Source organism: Neoarius graeffei, chromosome 9 (assembly GCF_027579695.1).
Source record: "Neoarius graeffei isolate fNeoGra1 chromosome 9, fNeoGra1.pri, whole genome shotgun sequence".
Taxonomy (NCBI): Eukaryota; Metazoa; Chordata; class Actinopteri; order Siluriformes; family Ariidae; genus Neoarius; species Neoarius graeffei.
Window position 1 is genome coordinate 75,099,538 of NC_083577.1, and position 21,158 is coordinate 75,120,695.

At 46.7% G+C, this 21,158-nt stretch overlaps 1 protein-coding gene across 5 annotated transcripts in view; it reads right to left on the minus strand.

Annotated features, from left to right (window-relative positions):
- The window catches only part of hdac4 (histone deacetylase 4), a 588,646-nt gene that overhangs the window by 89,542 nt on the left and 477,946 nt on the right, over positions 1–21,158 (minus strand). For all 5 annotated transcript variants that reach the window (XM_060930285.1, XM_060930286.1, XM_060930288.1 and 2 more), the window contains 4 exons: positions 20,345–20,538; positions 8,514–8,723; positions 5,008–5,194; positions 2,893–3,026 (listed from right to left, as the gene is read on the minus strand). In XM_060930285.1, coding sequence (XP_060786268.1) covers positions 2,893–3,026; positions 5,008–5,194; positions 8,514–8,723; positions 20,345–20,538 — 725 coding nt within the window. The remainder of the gene's footprint in view (positions 1–2,892; positions 3,027–5,007; positions 5,195–8,513; positions 8,724–20,344; positions 20,539–21,158) is intronic.

Sequence of the window (21,158 nt, forward strand, 5' to 3'; positions counted from 1 at the left end):
TTGATAATCTTATCAATAAACCTTTAAAAAAAAGATAAATGTTGACAAAAAAATTCTACCATGTTTGTTGTTGTTGTGAACGAGCGAGTCGCCGGAGGTCCATGACCGGGGTCCGTACTGTAGGATACGGAGCCGCTCGCCAGCCAATCAGAGCGCGGGATTTGACGGAAACCGCACCGCAAAAAAAATTAAAGTGAGTTATTTACCAAAGACCTGATTTGATTTTATTATATTTTTCGCATTAAAAAGAAAAAATCCACTCGAGGTCATGTGTTAGTGATTTTATCACTGGCAAGGTGGTTTTATGGAACTCTGCTTCACGTTACGCCTTTTCACATGACCCGCCCGGTCATACTGGAACGTCATGAAGAGCTCGTGCCACAATGACGCACGTTTAATCGTAACTCAATTTATTTGATCTTCAGCTCAAATAAACTGGTTTAGTCATTAAGTGTCGCCCCTTCGCCAGTCTTCGTGCTCAAGCTGGACTCAAATACTGGGATGTACTGAAAGGCACTGAACCTATTTGAGCTGTAAGTGTGGCTATTTAGCCCCCTCTAGAGACAAGAAAAAGCACTGCACTCACGGAAACGCTCGCTTTTATGAAAATTGTATCATTCGTTCATCTACGGCAGTGGCGGCTGGTGAAAAAAATTCTTGGTGGGGCTGGTGTGTGCCAGTAGAGTTCCCTGCCTAGTCCAGTATAAGCATTCAAATGAACAGTCAGAAAATGACAATTCCACAATAATAATAATAATTTAATTTCCTTCTCAAAATCAGCAGTTTCACAGATAAAGTAAATTAACAATTTACAGCTCTATTAGGCTCCATTTATGCTTTGGAAAGGAACGGTTTCAAATACAATACAATACTCAAGTTCTTGAGAGAAGTTTACAGCAAGGGTATGATTTCAGCTGAATCTATACAAATCAACTGTGTGTGTGTGTGTGTGTGTGTGTGTGTGTGTGTGTGTGTGTGTGTGTGTGTGTGAGAGAGAGAGAGAGTGTGAATGAGTGAGTGAGAGAGAGGGAGGAAGGTTTCTAAGGTGAGTGTGGGACTGAGTGAGGTGGTGTGTGTGTGTGTCTGATTCTAAGGTGAGTGTAAGATTTCTGTGTGAGAGAGTGACTATGAAATGAGGTGTGTGTGTGTGTGTGTGTGTGTGTGTTCTGAGCAGTGTTGGGCACGTTACTTTCAAAAAGTAATTAGTTATAGTTACTAGTTACTTTTCCCAAAAAGTAACTGAGTTAGTAACGGAGTTACTTTGTCATAAAAGTAACTAATTACCAGGGAAAGTAATTATTCCGTTACATTTTGTTCCCCCTCAAAAAAAAATCAAATTCAATTAGTGTAATCATAATAAAAGTGAATGTTAAATGTGTTTAATGACTAAAATGGACACTTAACAGAACCAATTAGTAACGTTATCTACACTATATTAATAGTTTTGTGGGACAATGTGAGATAAGACATCTATCAAATTTAATACATTTTTGTAGTTATTAAAAGTATGTTACTAATTACTGGCCACTGACGAGGACAAACGCTTTGTTCCTCGACATAATGTGCATTGCACGTAGACATTTTTGCCTTTTATTTCAAGTAATGAAAAGTCCTGGCTGTATTTCCAGTGTGAAAGCGCAGTGCTGGGCTGACCGCTCGCCATCGCTGGGTCTTCCGATTGAAAGAGTGCGCAGTGCAGTAGGCGTGGCCTACCTACGTATGTTGTCCAAATCTACTCTGATTGGCTTACTGTGCCGTTGTCTCGCATCTCCCCGCCCTACACTAAAGCAGAGGAAAGAAAGGCTGAACGAGCAGCGTGCCAGATGAGAACAGCTTTAATAAAGTAACGCATAGTATTTTATTGTAAGTAACGGGAACGGCGTTATAACGATGTAAAAAGTAATTAGTTAGATTACTTGTTACTAAAAAAAGTAACGCCGTTAGTAACGCCGTTTATTTCGAACGCCGTTATTCCCATCACTGGTTCTGAGCTAGGTGTATTTCTGTGAAACGAGACAGTGAGAGGGGGAGCGAAACACAGTGTTGACACTCTTGTTGTGAATACAAACTATGACAAGAAAGATGTGTGATTATTGTCCAATATGAACCAAAAGTCTAGTTTTGAACATCAGAGACAGAGAGAGAGAGAGAGAGAGAGAGATAGATGCATTTTCTGTAGCAGGGGCGAAATTTCCAGCGCCCCAAAACCATTAAATTCGGCGATGCTGATTGGCCAAATATTTATGATTTTTCCCGAGCAACCATAGACGACTGGCTATTCCGCTGCACTTCTGGGGCGCTTTGCCGAGCGCCCAAGAAGAGAAATGATACGCGTCTGTCGGTGGAAATTCACCATTGAATGAGAGTCAGTTGGTGGAAATGTTGTTTAAATAGTTCAGATCGCGTGTAGGCACACACTATTAAGTAAAACTGACATTGATAATAACATTTGTAAAAATATATATCGATATATTTTATATTTTTTTCCCCTCCACATCTGGGAGGGCGGCGCCTGAGCGCCCCCTATGAGCCAGCCGCCACTGATCTGCGGTCTAGTATTCTCTTTATCCTGACAGGGTTGAATCTGGAGACTATTCTGCTAACACACACACACACACACACCCCTCAGGGCAACGAAGAGTATTCACTCATCCCACAGGCATGTTACTGAGAGGTGGAAGGAAACCCATACGGACACGAGGAGAACACGTAAAACTGCACGAGACAGCAACTGTGACTCATGCTTTGAATCCCGGACAGCCATAATTTAAGTATAAATGCTATTTCCTTCCAAACGGAGTTCCTGTATTAGTTTACTATCCTCATAAATCTGGAAGAGAGGTTATTTTGAGACTAATCTGATGATTGTATTGTCTGTCCCGAGCTTGCTACCTCACACTTGCTGCGCAGTCCGGTCTCCTGCAGTCTGGACCAGATACTCTGGATTCGGCCCGCGTGCTCTGGGTGGGTGTTAGTGTTGCCACACATACACTGGTGCTTCTGCATTAGAGTGTCATACACCAGCCCTGTGAGTACACACACACACACACACACACACCATCATCAAATGTGAGCCTTATAAATGTAGCACTGCAACATAAAAGTTAACCATGTGAACAAAGCAACACATTAACCCTTTGGTGACTGACCCCTTGAAAATGGTTCCTCCAGGAACGATGACGTTTCAGTTGTCAAGACAACGGAAAAACTAAAATACAAAACAGAAAGATACGTCACAATGCTCTCGTGCACAAAACAAAATGCTCTTGTATTTTAGTTTTTCCGTTGTCTTGACAACTGAAACGGCATCGTTCCTGGAGGAACCATTTTCAAGGGGTCAGTCACCAAAGGGTTTAATATTAACATCATTAACACTAGAATATTACGTATAACACGTTTGGATGGAAATACGGACACACACTCTTTCACAAGGAACAGACAGAGCTTTATTTTATCTATGATGAAGATCTGTAAAGACATGTTTGTCCTTTCGGCATGTTTCGAGAGGGCGTGACAAGCGAGAACAAGATTACGTTAGGAGTAACCCATTAATCATAATCACTCACAGAAAGAGAACAGAGAGAAAGAAAAGAGAGAGAGAGAGAGAGACGTGCAGGTGCAAACACATCACTGCAATAATTGCGGTTATTTATTGCAATCGGAATAATTGTAGATAATTGGAACCAATAAATACATGACCGAACTAAGATTAATGAATAATTACTCAAACAGTTCACGGTTATTCCACGAAATCGAGTCATACATGAGCTGACAGCTGACGAGGCACGTAGCGCCGAGTCGGCCATAAGCCGTGCACGACGAGATGGCGTGGAATAACGCTTTTATTCTATCCACGTTCACTAACGGAGCATTTTTATTGCAAAATTCGATCAATAAAAACTTTACACAAAACGTCCGACAAAATCATTTCTGCTTAGAATGTAAACAAACCGGCGAAATGACCGGAGCAATTTGTGAAAAATGCTTTCATAATAATAATAATAATAATAATTCTTGAAAAGTAAAACATATATACATTCTTACCATTAAATACTCATTCCATATTTTACTACTTTTTTATTTTTCGGGGTTTGTTTTCAAGTAGAGTTTTTATTTCGTCCTCGGCTGGTTCAGCGACACGCGCCGCCATTTTGTTTCTCTCTACTCACGGTATACGAGTTGATATCTTAGTAGTAGAGTAGCCAATCAGAGCGCGCGATTGCTCATATCCAGTGAATGTGGATAGAATAATTGCAGATATTTCACCACCACCCAACAGCTAGCCGCTGTGTCCGGGGATCAGGTCGTCGAGGCCCCTGCCTTCGACTGCCACCCAGTCCACACTGCACCAGCCCCCTACTGCTACCTCTGTGAGTGGTGAACCCACAGGAGGTTGGGCCCACATCACCTCTTTGGGCTGAGCCTGGCCGGGCCCCATGGGCAAAGGCCCGGCCACCAAGCGCTCGCATGCGAGCCCCAACCCCGGGCTTGGCTCCAGGGTGGGGCCCCGGCTGCGACGTCACAGTCCTTGGTTGTTTCTCCATAAGGGTTTTGGTGAACTGCTCTTGGTCTGGCCTGTCACCTAGGACCTGTCTGCCTTGGGAAACCCTGACAGGGGCATAATGTCCTCGACAACGTAGCTCCTAGGATCATTCAAGCACACAAACCCCTCCACCACAATAAGGTGGCAGTTCTAGGAGGGGCCACAGGGTGGCAGTATTGAACCTAAGTGCACCTTAAGGACAACATTGATTTTGATTGTGAAAAGCAGGCCTTCCAAATCGAACATGGAGCGAGATGTGGATGATGACATGCAGCTGTGAGAAAGGAAGGTAACATGACAAAATATTAGCAATTGGTTATCTTGCGTGTCATTGCATTGTCCTGACATTGCGTTTTCTCCGTCGACTCAGATCAGGTGCTTCAGAGCGGTTTGTGTGAGCCTGTGGTGCTGTTTGGTTCACTGGATTATGTTTGAATGAGTGTAAATATGGTGCTGGAACTGACCGGTGGTGAAACGTGGCTTAACCGGAGGCTCCTGCACTACAATCGGGAATGTGGCAGAAGCTGGAGAGGACTGAGCTCTGGACAGCGGGCGGTGCCCCGGTAAAGTGACGGACAGGCCGGCGGCCTCCATCGATGCCTGGTAGTTTCTGAGCTGATGGATCCTCTGCTGTTCCAAAAGGAGAGCCTGCTGCTCAGAGACAGGAAGAAAACACAGCCATGCTGACGTTTCAGGACAAAGACGAGACTAGAAAAAAAGTCCCAGGCATGTAATGATCAATTCTTGAATAAACCTGCAGTTACAAAAAGCTACCAGAAGATGGCGATCTTTACATAACATTGGCCAAGTTTCCAACAGTCAAATGAAATGTCCAATGAAGAATTCTTATGCGCTATATACAAATTATAATTTGAAATATTTTATGTGAAACACAAGTAGTATTGCCCTTTTACAATCACAGACGTCTTCATAATTTGTTCGGTTTTTACCAATACGCTTTCATTCTCAGGGCATCATGACCTAAAGAATTCACTCCCAGCTTCAAGGTTTAGTCCTGCAATTTTTCACTGATTGTGTTGTAAAAAGAGGAAAGCAGAAAATCTGAATATACTAAATCTGGGCTGTGTTAATGTTAGAAAATATCTAACATTAACGTACCTTAGTATGGAAAAACAACATGCATACCTTTCCCAAAAAAAAAAACTTTCCGCTACTTTCCAGACCTGTGCATCAAACCTGAATAAAGGAAGCCTATTCTGGCATATAGATGCCGTGTTACCCAGAATGCTTCCCTCTGCTGTCACCAACCTGAAAGGCTGTGGAAATCACCGACCCCGTGTCCAAAATCACTCACTCGTTCACTACTCCCTATTCACTATATAGGGAATTACTGTACAGAGGACTATATAGGGGGCGGCACGGTGGTGTAGTGGTTAGCGCTGTCGCCTCACAGCAAGAAGGTCCGGGTTCGAGTCCCGTGGCTGGCGAGGGCCTTTCTGTGCGGAGTTTGCATGTTCTCCCCGTGTCCGCGTGGGTTTCCTCCGGGTGCTCCGGTTTCCCCCACAGTCCAAAGACATGCAGGTTAGGTTAACTGGTGACTCTAAATTGGCCGTAGGTGTGAATGTGAGTGTGAATGGTTGTCTGTGTCTATGTGTCAGCCCTGTGATGACCTGGCGACTTGTCCAGGGTGTACCCCGCCTTTCGCCCGTAGTCAGCTGGGATAGGCTCCAGCTTGCCTGCGACCCTGTAGAACAGGATAAAGCGGCTAGAGATAATGAGATGAGATGAGTTCATGATTCAGGACAGCAATTCAATTCATGATTCAGGACAGCGATTAAATTTCAGGACAGTGAATCAATTCATGATTCAGTTCATGATTCAGGACAGCAATTCAATTCATGATTCAGTTCATGATTCAGGACAGCGATTCAATTCATGATTCAGTTCATGATTCAGGACAGCAATTCGATTCATGATTCAGGACAGCGATTAAATTTCAGGACAGCGAATCAATTCATGATTCAGGACAGCAATTCAATTCATGATTCAGGACAGCAATTCAATTTCAGGACAGTGAATCAATTCATGATTCAGTTCATGATTCAGGACAGCAATTCAATTCATGATTCAGTTCATGATTCAGGACAGCGATTCAATTCATGATTCAGTTCATGATTCAGGACAGCAATTCGATTCATGATTCAGGACAGCGATTAAATTTCAGGACAGCGAATCAATTCATGATTCAGGACAGCAATTCAATTCATGATTCAGGACAGCAATTCAATTTCAGGACAGTGAATCAATTCATGATTCAGTTCATGATTCAGGACAGCAATTCAATTCATGATTCAGTTCATGATTCAGGACAGCGATTCAATTCATGATTCAGTTCATGATTCAGGACAGCAATTCGATTCATGATTCAGGACAGCGATTAAATTTCAGGACAGCGAATCAATTCATGATTCAGGACAGCAATTCAATTCATGATTCAGGACAGCAATTCAATTTCAGGACAGTGAATCAATTCATGATTCAGTTCATGATTCAGGACAGCAATTCAATTCATGATTCAGTTCATGATCCAGGACAGCAATTCAATTTCAGGACAGCGAATCAGTTCATGATTCAGGACAGCGATTCAGTTCATGATTCAGGACAGCGATTCAGTTCAGTCTTGAGAACTGCAACACTGACGATGAATGGTGTCTTTTAAAAAAAATAAATAAATAAAACACTTCAACTCGATCCAGCCAAAGATCAGCTTGAGGAAGTGTAAATATTTTTTCTATTTCTTATGAGCAGATCGGTTGGTAATGTGTTTCCTTAGACTGGTGTTTGTAACACGGGGTCAGTGACCAGTCCACTGCAGCCCAGCCAGTCGGACAAACCAACGACTGTGCGTCACTACCGGTGCCGGAACAGCCCATGAAGGAGGCAGCGTGTCGCTGACCACGCCTGACTGACGGAGCAGTGACTTAAAACTCGCACGTACTTGACAAGAGCTTATGACGAACGTTACATGACGGAACCACTGGTATCATACGTGATCTTCTGAAATACCTAGTAATTAAAATTCACTACGGGTACACTTTAAAACGTGCCAGATCAGTCGGCTGGTGGGTTTTCAAAATAATAAATGCACGCGTGCATTTTTGTGATAAATCCGTATTACACGGAGCGCGTTTCCCACATTAATAAACACCTGCATCTTTCAGTTTTTTAAAATCAAGGCTAAATACTTTCTTCTTTGCCGCTGCGTTTTATTAAATCACATTTAATTCCTCGCTCTGCACTCTAACTTTTATTCTTGTATTTTATCTGTCTTCCTGTTTTCGCTTATTTTTATTCTCTTACCATTTTTAATTGGACTTGAACGCCTGTTTATAATGCGTTTCTTCCTCCGTCCGTTCACCCCAACACGTTTTTTTTTCTTTCAGCGCGACCGCAATGCATGATGGGAAATATTGCTTGGTTAGGGCCCATCGGCTGTGCACTACTTTTCACGATGCATTGTGGGATACTATGAGTCCGTTATATAGGGTGTAATAGTTCTCACTATACATTTGGACAGCGCTACAAAATGGTGACCTCACTATATAGCGAGTGATTTTGGACACAGGGTGAGTGTGTGTGTGGGCTGCAGAAAGAGAGAGAGATGGATACTGCAGAGACACACTTCATGGCTGCTAAACCTCGGCTCACTGCTGTTGAGTGAAGCACACAGTCGAAGCTGGTGGCCTCAGTGGAGCGGGGGTGTACGGAGACGTGGTGGTGTGTGCATGCACGTCTGTAGGTTCGTTCGTGACTGTGTGGGCGTGCGAGTTATTTTCAGCCGAAGCCAAAATCTGATATACAGCGCAGCGCAAGTTCACATACCAACAGCAAACGGACATGAAATTGAATCGTTAATGTCTCGGTACATCTTCACTACAAATATTTGATGCGCAAGGCGACGTTTAGACTTTAGCTGGCAGGAATGATCTTCCACCTGCACCTCTCCCACCTGTCTGAAGATCAGCTCGTGCTCTGCCTGTCTCTCTCGCTGCTGCAGCTCCTCCTCCAGTTGGTCAGGAGGCTCCTGTTTGATGGTGACTCCACGCGGCAGGCCTTCAGACGGCTCGTTCAGAGCCTGGTGCTCCCTCAGCTCCTCCTCCGTCTCCTCCGGGTGACTCTCATGCTGCCTGCTGGGCTCGTTTGGTTTAGTGGCCATAATCTATAAAAAATAAAACACATACTGCATGAAAGAAAAGCGCTTTTTTTTTTAAAATAAGTTCTAGCATGACCCACCCTCTAAATATGCATCGGGGCTGTTCTCTGTATCGTACTGCCGCCCGTGAACCTCTCCTGGCTGTCTGAGCATCTGAGTCACTAACTGTCGACAAATAAAGCCTGAAATAATAAGCGCTCATTTTGAAAACGTTTTTGTTGCTTACACATTCCACTCGAGCAGGATTTCGGCTACGCAGATGAGGATGCTTTGATGCAGAGTAAAAAGCACTTCGGCTCAGTCACGCTGAACAACAGAGTCGGCGAAACTTTGCGCATTCTGAGGGGGATCAGGTGCGGCACTACACGCTACAATAATTAACAATTACTCGCTGAAGGCAAAGCAAATATCGGTGAATAATAACAGACGAAGTCGAGGTTATTATTCACCGATATTCACGGAGCCTGAGGCAGATCGTTGTTTTTGTGCAAATACACAGGTCATTATTTTTAAATAAAAAAATCTAATAAAAATCATTTGTTTCAAACTTCAAAGCGGCATGCAAATATAATAATCAGACTTGGGTTACTTGCATAAAATACTTTGTTTTGAAATCGATAAAATATTCGGAGCATTCTTGAGCGCTTTTGGGAACAGCATTTTCTTTCATCATTTCTACAGCCTCGGTCACAACCGGCCGTACTGTACGTGCTCCTACGGCTGGTCTACGTGCAAAGAAACGCAAGAAACGCACGTGTATGACGTGCTGATTTCCGAGCCGTAGACTGGCCGCAGAGGTTCTTTGTCATGTCAAACAAACTCTACGGGCGCTTACGTTTTTTTCAGGTTGCAAGACAAACTTACGGCCAACGTGTGTCTTTCTCCACGAACAAAAAAAACGCAGCGATTTGGGAAACGCCAAAAATCGCACGGCCAGAAAATCGTACGTCCGGTTGTGACCTCGGCTTAATTCTTCCTCACTTACGGTGACAATGCGATCGGCGGCCATTTTGCCGAGTCGCTCAAGGTGATTATCGAGAAACTACTGTAGGTGGCACGGTCGCCTCACAGCAAGAAGGTTCTGGGTTCGAGCCCAGCGGCCCACGGGGGCCTTTCTGTGTGGAGTTTGTATGTTCTCTCCGTGTCTGCGTGGGTGGGTTTCCTCCACAGTCCAAAGACGTGTGGTTAGGTTAACATGGGGCGGCCTTGGGCTGAGGTGCCCTTGAGTGAGGCACCGAACCCCCAACTGCTCCCCGGGCGCTGTAGCATAGCTGCCCATTGCTCTGGGTATGTGCGTGTGTTCGCTGCTTCAGACGGGTTAAATGCAGAGGATGAATTTCACTATGCTTGAGTGTGCATGTGACAAATAAAAGCTGCTTCTTCTTCTTCTAAATAGTCCGAATTTCTTGACCAATGAGCATGCACGATTTTCTGTAATCGCATGCGTGAATATCGAATACACACACTGAGGTCCATACATATTGTATAAGGACGATGAGAGTTATTGTTGTTCTATCCACATTCCCTGGACGTGAGCAATCGTGTGCTCTGATTGGCTACTCTACTACTAGGATAATCGGCTCATATACCGTGAGTAGAAAAAACAAAATGGTGGCGCGTGTTGCTGAACCAGAGGACGAAATAAAAACTCGACTCGAAAACAAAACCACAAAAAAAAAATTTTTTTTTAATGGGATGAAAGTGTTTGATGGTAAGAACATATCTTTTTTCAAGAATTATCATCATCGCATTTTTCGCAAATTGCTCCTGACATTTCACCGGTTAGTTTACGTTCTAAGCAGAAATGATTTTGTTGGACGTTTTGTATGAAGTTTTATTTATCGAATTTGCAAAAAAGAAAAATGCTCCGTTTCTCAAAACCAGTGAATGTGGACAGAAAAAAAAAGTTATTCCAGTCAATCTCGTCGTACATGGTTTCTAGCTATCAGCTCACGTACATTACGACTCGATTTCATGGAATAACTGAATTATACACTCAGCTCCAGACATATTTCTTTTAACTGACTACTACAGCATATTGGAGTGGAAATTAAATAATGAACATGAGCTCAAAGTGCAGATTTTCAGTTGTAATTTGAGTGTCTTTACATCCAAATCAAGAGAACAGTGTAGGAATTAAAGTTCTTTGTCCAAGTGTCCCCATTCTTAATGGATCCAAAGTTACTGGACAATCGTAAATTAAACCGTTTTGTTTAATACTTGGTTGTAAATCCTTTGCGGCCAATATAATTTCTTCTGTGATGATGCTCTGCCAGGCCTTTACTCCAGCTGTCTTGACTTCCTGCTTGTTCTTAACGTGTTCTGCCTTCAGGAACTGAAATGCACGCTCAACTGGATTCAGGTCAGGTGGCTGACTGAGTCATTGCAGAACATTACACTGTCTTTAAAAAGTCCCGGGATGCTTTCGGGTTGAGTTTACCTCGGGTCGTGGTCCATCTGCACTGTAAAGCACATGGAGTTCTGAAGCATGTGGCTGAATGCGAGCGGATAATATAACTCCGTATACTTCAGAATTCATCCTGCTGCTTTTGGGAGCAGTCACATCACCATGCAAATGTCGCACTTGAAATCAACTAGATACCTTTTATCTGTTTACTTGGAAGTGAAATAAGGAGGGAAGAACACAGCTGGCCAGGGAAGAGCTGAGCAGCCAATTGTCCGATTATCAGCTCATCCGGCCAACAGGTGATGAGCTTATGCCACCATGTGTTGTCCGTCCGTCGTCCACATTTCACGAAAATCGCTGCTTTTCCGTCAATTCTTCACCGATTTTGATTCTTTCTGGCATATTTGTAGGGCTACCTATGGAATCAATTTTGTGCCAAAATGTTCATACAATACTTTTGAAATATCAAACAAAAACGACAAATCAAAATACAAAAAAAAAGAACAAAGTCAATTTTTTTTTTAGACTGGCAAACAAATTATTCGTGTAATCGTGCAAAATATCAGTCTGTTCCTCTTCAGAAACCTTTTATTTTTGTTCCGCGTCTTTCTCGGTTTTGTTTGACGCAATTTATTTTGGTTGCGATTCCAGCTTTCTCGTTTGCGCTCCCTGACTTTTTGCTTGCAGTTTTGGCACAAACTTGACGTGTGGGTGGGCTGTCCAGGAATGCATTCCCATTGGCTAACTTGTGTTTGACTGACAGCCACGCTCAGCCATTCCCTACTCGGATTCTGGCGGACTGTTTGACGAGTGAGCGATCCATTGACGGTAAACAAGGATGGAGTGGACTTCAGTGGCGACTATGATACTGAATTAATTCAACAAAGTGTAAATTCAATATCATAGTCGCCACTGAAGTCCACTCCATCCTTGTTTACCGTCAATGGATCGCTCACTCGTCAAACAGTCCGCCAGAATCCAAGTAGGAAATGGCTGAGCGTAGCTGTCAGTCAAACAGGATAAAGCGGCAAGCTGGAGCCTATCCCAGCTGACTACGGGTGAAAGGCGGGGTACACCCTGGACAAGTCGCCAGGTCATCACAGGGCTGACACATAGACACAGACAATCATTCACACTCACATTCACACCTACGCTCAATTTAGAGTCACCAGTTAACCTAACCTGCATGTCTTTGGACTGTGGGGGAAACCGGAGCACCCGGAGGAAACCCACGCAGACACGGGGAGAACATGCAAACTCCACACAGAAAGGCCCTCGCCGGCCACGGGGCTCGAACCCAGACCTTCTTGCTGTGAGGCGACAGCGCTAACCACTACACCACCGTGCCGCCCCAGATCCGGAGCTTTTTTATTTTATTTTTTCTCTCTTCATTTATTTATTTATTTTAGTGTGTGTTTGTATAGTTTGTTTGTGTTTGAGTGTTCTGTCCGCCGGTTGTGGTGTGGCTCCGGACCCAGTTTTGGGCGTCGGTGCGCTGTGGGTGATGCCTGTGCTCCTCGCTATGGACTGCAGTGAGCTCGTTGCTCATTTTAACATCGTGGTTGTCCAGCGCTCTGTGCTGTGGTGCTTGGCGTGATGTTCCACGCAATGTTGCTCGGTGGCGTCGCGGCAGCTGTGCAGGCGGTTTGGGACGTACCGGCGCTCTGCGTGGCGGTGCTTCTGTGCTCGCTTTGTGGATCCATGGCGTGGTGTTCCGAGTGATGTTGCCCGGCGGCGGCATGGCGGCTGTGCTGGCGGTGTGGGACTTGTCTTCGTGCGCCTTTTGGTGGGACTGTGGCTGCTACACCATTGGAATGACATCCTGGCCTCTATTTGGTGGACTTTTTTTTTTATTCCCTATAATTGTAACACGACCTTGGGTTTTGAGAAAGGCGCTATATAAACTGAAATTATTATTATTATTATTATTATAGGTTGCAGTGATTTGATTTTCATGTTGATATGTGGCTTGGCGGAGGTACAGTACGCACTCTACTTAGTGCCTTTCTAGTTTGTACACCGTTTCGATATCACAGTGGAAGATGCACCCTACAGAGTAGCAGTGCTTTTACCGAACACACCTGCTATTTAAAAAAAAAAAAAAAAAATGTAATGCTTCACTACATTTCATTTCTGTGGGTTTTTTTTTTTTAAATGCATGTAAAAGTTTTGCTGGAGCAACTAAAAGCCTAGAAACAAACTTCTCCATGATCACATGGATTGCTTTATGGCCATGCAGAGATTTGCTTCCTGAGTGTCACACAATAGTTTGTAAAGTACGCTGCTCGAGCTCTCCGACTGCATAACCACCAATTTATGCTTGTTAAGTCGAACACATGCTTTCCACAAGACGACAAAGACCATCTGAACACAATTACATTTACATATTTGACTGATGCGTTCATCCAAAGTGACTCGAGACAGGATCTATCTGGTTGAGGGTCTTGCTTAAGGACCCGACAGTGGAAGTTTGGCAGCGCTGGGATTTAACTCTTAACCTTCTGAAGCCTTCACTACGGAGCCATAACTGCCAGTGCGAACACACTCAGGAGGAGGAGTTGTCCGAACAGACGCCTACGATCGGCAAGTAACCGATGACCGGGTGGAAAAAGAAACCCCGTCCGTCCCGTGTCTTAGACTGCAGGTCTGTACGACAGCTGCTCAGGTTGGATTTAAAGCTTCAGAAGTTTTCTTCATGCTCCGATTTCTTTGCTCCATCGTATCCGATTTCCGTCAAACATCGCTTCTGATGGCTTTGTCAGCGTCACGAACGGTCGACGGTGTTATTTACAGAGAAGCAATGACACGGAATTAACTACAGAGAAGCACAAACGGTGCTGAAGAGTCAGCAGGCTGTCAGAGCCATCAGCACTCGCTCCAGGACCAGCGCAGGATCTGTTACTGAGGAGCAAAAAGGTGAAACTCGCCACAGGAGCTCTTCAGACACAAAACCATGAGAAACGTCTTACACACACATGGGCCAGCAATATGATCTCACAATAACACACAACTCCTGTGCTGAGAAACTGAAACAAGGGCATGTCATAACACAGAGTGCAGAGAGAGAGAGAAAAAAGAGGGGAGGACAGAGATACGAGGAGAGAAATGGAGGACGCTTTTGTTCTTTTATGGCTGCTGACACTCCACCCTCAAATCTGTCTGCGTTCTGGAGAAATTGCCTCCTGCCCTATCGCCAAGGCAATATCACACACACACGCACGCACACACATACACAAACATGGGAACCGGAGCCAACGCTGGCAACAGCACAGCATTGTGGCTCTGAGCCAAGGGAACATCTTTGACGTCAGAGTGCTTGGCAATGCCGCATCCCTGTCCTCAGTTCTCCAAACAAACTTTGTTGGGTTTTTTTTTCTTTCAATTTTCTTTCTTTCTTTCCACTTCTCCCTCCCTCCCTCCCTCCGCACGTTGTTGCTCTTTTCACATTCTTACTCGTTTAAAGTGGAAATTCACCGTGGCTGAGTGTCTGTGTAAGCAGTGATTAAGCTGTTCTTTGCACAATGTGAAGGAAAAGGAGAAAGAAACCAAAAAAGCTGAACAGATTAAATAACAGATTAAACACAGGAGCAGTATGAGCTCAAACTTTTCTTTTCCCCATTAAGCAGCTAGCTACGAAAATAGCTAACGCATACACAGAACGCTGCAGAAACGGATACACGCCGGATATATGTTTAGTATGTATACAGTGAAGTGAACGCTAAACACAGACCAGTAACACGCAGAAAGTGCAGCTGGATGAGACTAAAGGTTGCGCCGGCTCGAAGCACTTCACATGCTCGTGTGCTGCACAGATCTTTCCTGCAGCAGTTCCGAGCTGTGCACGTAAACAGGGGAAATGCCATGGAGGTATGACATTCCTCTAACGTCTGCAGAGCGAGTGGCAAACCACACCACTTCCAGGAAGAGAACTGTTTAGTGGAGGCTTCTCCTCAGCCTGCTTACAAAAACCACCTCTCATCTCCAGCCTGTGTGTGTGTGTGTGTGTGTGTGTGTGTGTGTGTGCGCGTGTGCATGTGCATGCACGCATGTGGGTGGGTGCAGATCATGAGGCTAAGTACTAGTAACGACATCAGCCCTCTCCATAGCTTACACTGCATCAGACACAGGACACACACACACACACAGGAAGGAGGGGGCTATTACTTTCCCCCCTTTAGTCGACTTACTGCTCTGGAAACAGTTGTTATTTAAAATATATGGATTTGACAGTGAGTGAGAGAAAAAGAGAACAAAATAACAGAGGGATAGAGAAAAACAGTGTGGTAGAGAGAGAGAGAGGAGAGATGAATAAGGAAAAAGGAGACGAGAGTGACAGAGAGAAAGATGGTGAGTGTAAAAGGAAAAAAAAAAGAAAACATGACAATAAGTGAGAGAAAGCTAGAAAGAGAGATCGAGAGAAGGACAGGGAGAGATGAATCACGGAAAAGGAGGAAAGAGTTACAGAAAGAGAGAGGGAGAGACGGGTAGTGAAAACAAACAGGGACGGAGAGAGGGGATCGATAATGGAGAAAGAGGAACAGAGAGAAAAGAGAAATGGCAAGGAGAGAACAAGAGAGGGAAACAATCAGGGAGAGGTAAAGTGGAAGAGAAAAAGGAGAGGAGGAAGGAAAGAAAGAGAATGAGAGGGAGAGAAAGTGACAAAGAAAGAAAGGGAGACAGACAGGGAGAGAAAAAGAATGAAGGGGGGATTATTCACTGGGGTAATTTTCTAAGCCCACACTCATCTCATGGCACTGCATTAAGAGCACAGCTCACACACACACCCTCACACAGAACCTCACCTACAGACCCTCACACAGAACCTCACCCACAGACCCTCACACAGAACCTCACCCACAGACCCTCACACAGAACCTCACCCACAGACCCTCACACAGAACCTCACCCACAGAACCTCACCCACAGACCCTCACACAGAACCTCACCCACAGACCCTCACCCACAGACCCTCACACAGAACCTCACCAACAGACCCTCACACAGAACCTCACCCACAGACCCTCACACAGAACCTCACCCACAGACCCTCACACAGAACCTCACCCACAGACCCTCACACAGAACCTCACCCACAGACCCTCACCCACAGACCCTCACACAGGACCTCACCCACAGACCCTCACACAGAACCTCACCAACAGACCCTCACACAGAACCTCACCAACAGACCCTCACACAGAACCTCACCCACAGACCCTCACCCACAGACCCTCACACAGAACCTCACCCACAGACCCTCACACAGAACCTCATCCACAGACCCTCACACAGAACCTCACCCACAGACCCTCACATAGAACCTCACCCACAGACCCTCACACAGAACCTCACCAACAGACCCTCACACAGACCCTCACCCAGAACCTCACCCACAGACCCTCACCCACAGACCCTCACACAGGACCTCACCCACAGACCCTCACACAGAACCTCACCAACAGACCCTCACACAGAACCTCACCCACAGACCCTCACACAGAACCTCACCAACAGACCCTCACACAGAACCTCACCCACAGACCCTCACACAGAACCTCACCCACAGACCCTCACACAGAACCTCACCCACAGACCCTCACACAGAACCTCACCCACAGACCCTCACACAGAACCTCACCCACAGACCCTCACACAGAACCTCACCCACAGACCCTCACCCACAGACCCTCACACAGAACCTCACCAACAGACCCTCACACAGAACCTCACCCACAGACCCTCACACAGAACCTCACCCACAGACCCTCACACAGAACCTCACCCACAGACCCTCACACAGAACCTCACCCACAGACCCTCACACAGAACCTCACCCACAGACCCTCACCCACAGACCCTCACACAGGACCTCACCCACAGACCCTCACACAGAACCTCACCAACAGACCCTCACACAGAACCTCACCAACAGACCCTCACACAGAACCTCACCCACAGACCCTCACACAGAACCTCACCCACAGACCCTCACACAGAACCTCACCCACAGACCCTCACACAGAACCTCACCCACAGACCCTCACATAGAACCTCACCCACAGACCCTCACACAGAACCTCACCAACAGACCCTCACACAGACCCTCACCCACAGACCCTCACCCAGAACCTCACCCACAGACCCTCACCCACAGACCCTCACACAGGACCTCACCCACAGACCCTCACACAGAACCTCACCAACAGACCCTCACACAGAACCTCATCCACAGACCCTCACACAGAACCTCACCAACAGACCCTCACACAGAACCTCACCCACAGACCCTCACACAGAACCTCACCCACAGACCCTCACACAGAACCTCACCCACAGACCCTCACACAGAACCTCACCCACAGACCCTCACACAGAACCTCACCCACACCCTCACCCACAGACCCTCACACAGAACCTCATCTACAGACCCTCACCCACAGACCCTCACACAGAACTTCACCCACAGACCCTCATCTACAGACCCTCACACAGAACCTCATCCACAGAACCTCACTCACAGACCCTCACACAGAACCTCACCCACAGACCCTCACCCACAGAACCTCACCCACAGACTCAAAGACCCTCACTCAATCATACCCTCAGACACACACGCACTCAGTCTCTCACATATGTACACCCTCAGACTCTCTCACACACACCCTCGCATAGAACTTCACACACACACACACACACACACACACACACACACACACACACACACACCCTCACACACATAGACCCTCACCCACAGACCCTCACATAGAACCTCACATACACAGAACCTTACCCACAGACCCTCACACACCCACACATAGAACCTCACCCACAGACCCTCTCTCACACACACACACACACACACACACACACACACACACACACACACACACACACACAACCTTACTCACAGACCCTCACATAGAACCTCACCCACCCACACAGACCCTTACCCACAGACCCTCACATAGAACCTCACCCACAAATCCTCACACACACACACACACACACACACACACACACACACACACACACACACACACACACACACACACAGAACCTCACCCACACACACACACACAGAGAGAACCTCACCCACAGACCCTCACACAAACACACTCACATAGAACCTCACCCACAGACCCTCACACAAACACACACACAGAACCTTACCCACACACCCTTACACAGAACCTCACCCACAGACCCTCACACAAACACACACACACAACCTTACCCACACACCCTTACACAGAACCTCACCCACAGACCCTCACACAAACACACACACACAGAACCTTACCCACACACCCTTACACAGAACCTCACCCACAGACCCTCACACAAACACACACACAGAACCTTACCCACACACCCTTACATAGAACCTCACCCACAGACCCTCACACAAACACACACTCACATAGAACCTCACCCACAGACCCTCACACAGAACCTCACCCACAGACCGTCACACACACACACCCACCCTCACCCACAGACCCTCACACAAACACACACTCACATAGAACCTCACCCACAGACCCTCACACAAACACAAACACACAGAACCTTACCCACACACCCTTACACATAACCTCACCCACAGACCCTCACACAAACACACACACACAACCTTACCCACACACCCTTACACAGAACCTCACCCACAGACCCTCACACAAACACACACACAGAACCTTACCCACACACCCTTACACAGAACCTCACCCACAGACCCTCACACAAACACACACACAGAACCTTACCCACACACCCTTACATAGAACCTCACCCACAGACCCTCACACAAACACACACTCACATAGAACCTCACCCACAGACCCTCACACAGAACCTCACCCACAGACCGTCACACACACACACCCACCCTCACCCACAGACCCTCACACAAACACACACTCACATAGAACCTCACCCACAGACCCTCACACAAACACAAACACACAGAACCTTACCCACACACCCTTACACATAACCTCACCCACAGACCCTCACACAAACACACACACACAACCTTACCCACACACCCTTACACAGAACCTCACCCACAGACCCTCACACAAACACACACACAGAACCTTACCCACACACCCTTACACAGAACCTCACCCACAGACCCTCACACAAACACACACACAGAACCTTACCCACACACCCTTACATAGAACCTCACCCACAGACCCTCACACAGAACCTCACCAACAGACCCTCACACAGAACCTCACCAACAGACCCTCACACAGAACCTCACCCACAGACCCTCACACAGAACCTCACCCACAGACCCTCACACAGAACCTCACCCACAGACCCTCACACAGAACCTCACCCACAGACCCTCACACAGAACCTCATCTACAGACCCTCACCCACAGACCCTCACACAGAACCTCACCCACAGACCCTCACACAGAACCTCATCCACAGAACTTCACTCACAGACCCTCACCCACAGAACCTCACCCACAGACCCTCACCCACAGACTCAAAGACCCTCACTCAATCACACCCTCAGACACACACGCACTCAGTCTCTCACATATGTACACCCTCAGACTCTCTCACACACACCCTCGCATAGAACTTCACACACACACACACCCTCACACACATAGACCCTCACCCACAGACCCTCACATAGAACCTCACATACACAGAACCTTACCCACAGACCCTCACACACCCACACATAGAACCTCACCCACAGACCCTCTCTCACACACACACACACAGAACCTCACCCACAGACCCTCACACAAACACACACACACAGAACCTCACCCACAGACCCTCACACAAACACACACTCACATAGAACCTCACGCACAAGCACACACACACAGAACCTCACCCACAATCACATAGAACCTCACCCACAGACCCTCACTCACACACACACCCAAAGACCCTCACTCACCCCAAAGACCCTCAATTACACCCTCATTCACGCGCACACACCCTCACTCGCGCTCCCACACCCTCGCGCGCACACCCACCCTCGCGCGCGCACACCCACCCTCGCGCGCGCACACCCACATAGCTACACTCAGTGAGCTTCCAGTCTTCCAGTCTAAGGGATGTGCATCCCCCTGGTTGCTATAGTGACAAGGGAACTACAGGGAGAGACAGAACAGAAAGAAGGGAAGAAGAGAGGAAGTAAGAGAACAGATGGAGGGATGGAGAGATGAAGGGTGTGTACCTTGCTGATGTGGAGCTGCTGCTGCTGGAAGTGCTGTTTCTGTTTGACCAGGAACTGCTGGTGCTGCTGCTGGACCACGAGCTGCTGCAGAGCCTGTGTGTTCTGGGGCAGCGGCGCTGACTGGGTTCGACCCAACGGCCGGTGAGGACGCAGCTTATGGATGGAGGGCGACTGCAGAGGCAGACCGCTCAGACCTGGAGGAACACACACACACGTTCAGTATTTTCTGTTGCTGTCCGCAGGATTATAGGGTCATCGTCAATCCATCATCCTCCCATGCATTCATCCACTTACCCTCTCAGCTATCCACTGTCATCCATCCTCTTATCCATTCATACCATCATTCATCTATCCATCAATCACCTTGTATATCAATCAATCCACCCATCCTCTCATCAGTCCCTCCTTCCATCCATCCTTCCTCTCATCTCATCCATCCATCAGTTATCCATCCATCCTTCATTTCACATTCTCATCCATCCAGCCATCATGTCATCCATCCTCTCATCCATCCACACATCTCCTTGTGCATCCATCCTCTCATGTTCTCGTCCATTCATCCTCACATCCCTCATCCATCCAGTTATCCATCCTTCATTTCATATTCTCATCCATCCAGCCATCACGTCATCCATCCTCTCATCCATCCACACATCTCCTCATGCATCCATCCTCTCATGTTCTCGTCCATTCCATCCATCCAGTTATTCATCCTTCATTTCATATTCTCTTCCATCCAGCCATCAGGTCATCCATCCTCTCATCCATCCTCACATATCCCCGTGCATCCATCCTCTCATGGTCTCGTCCACTC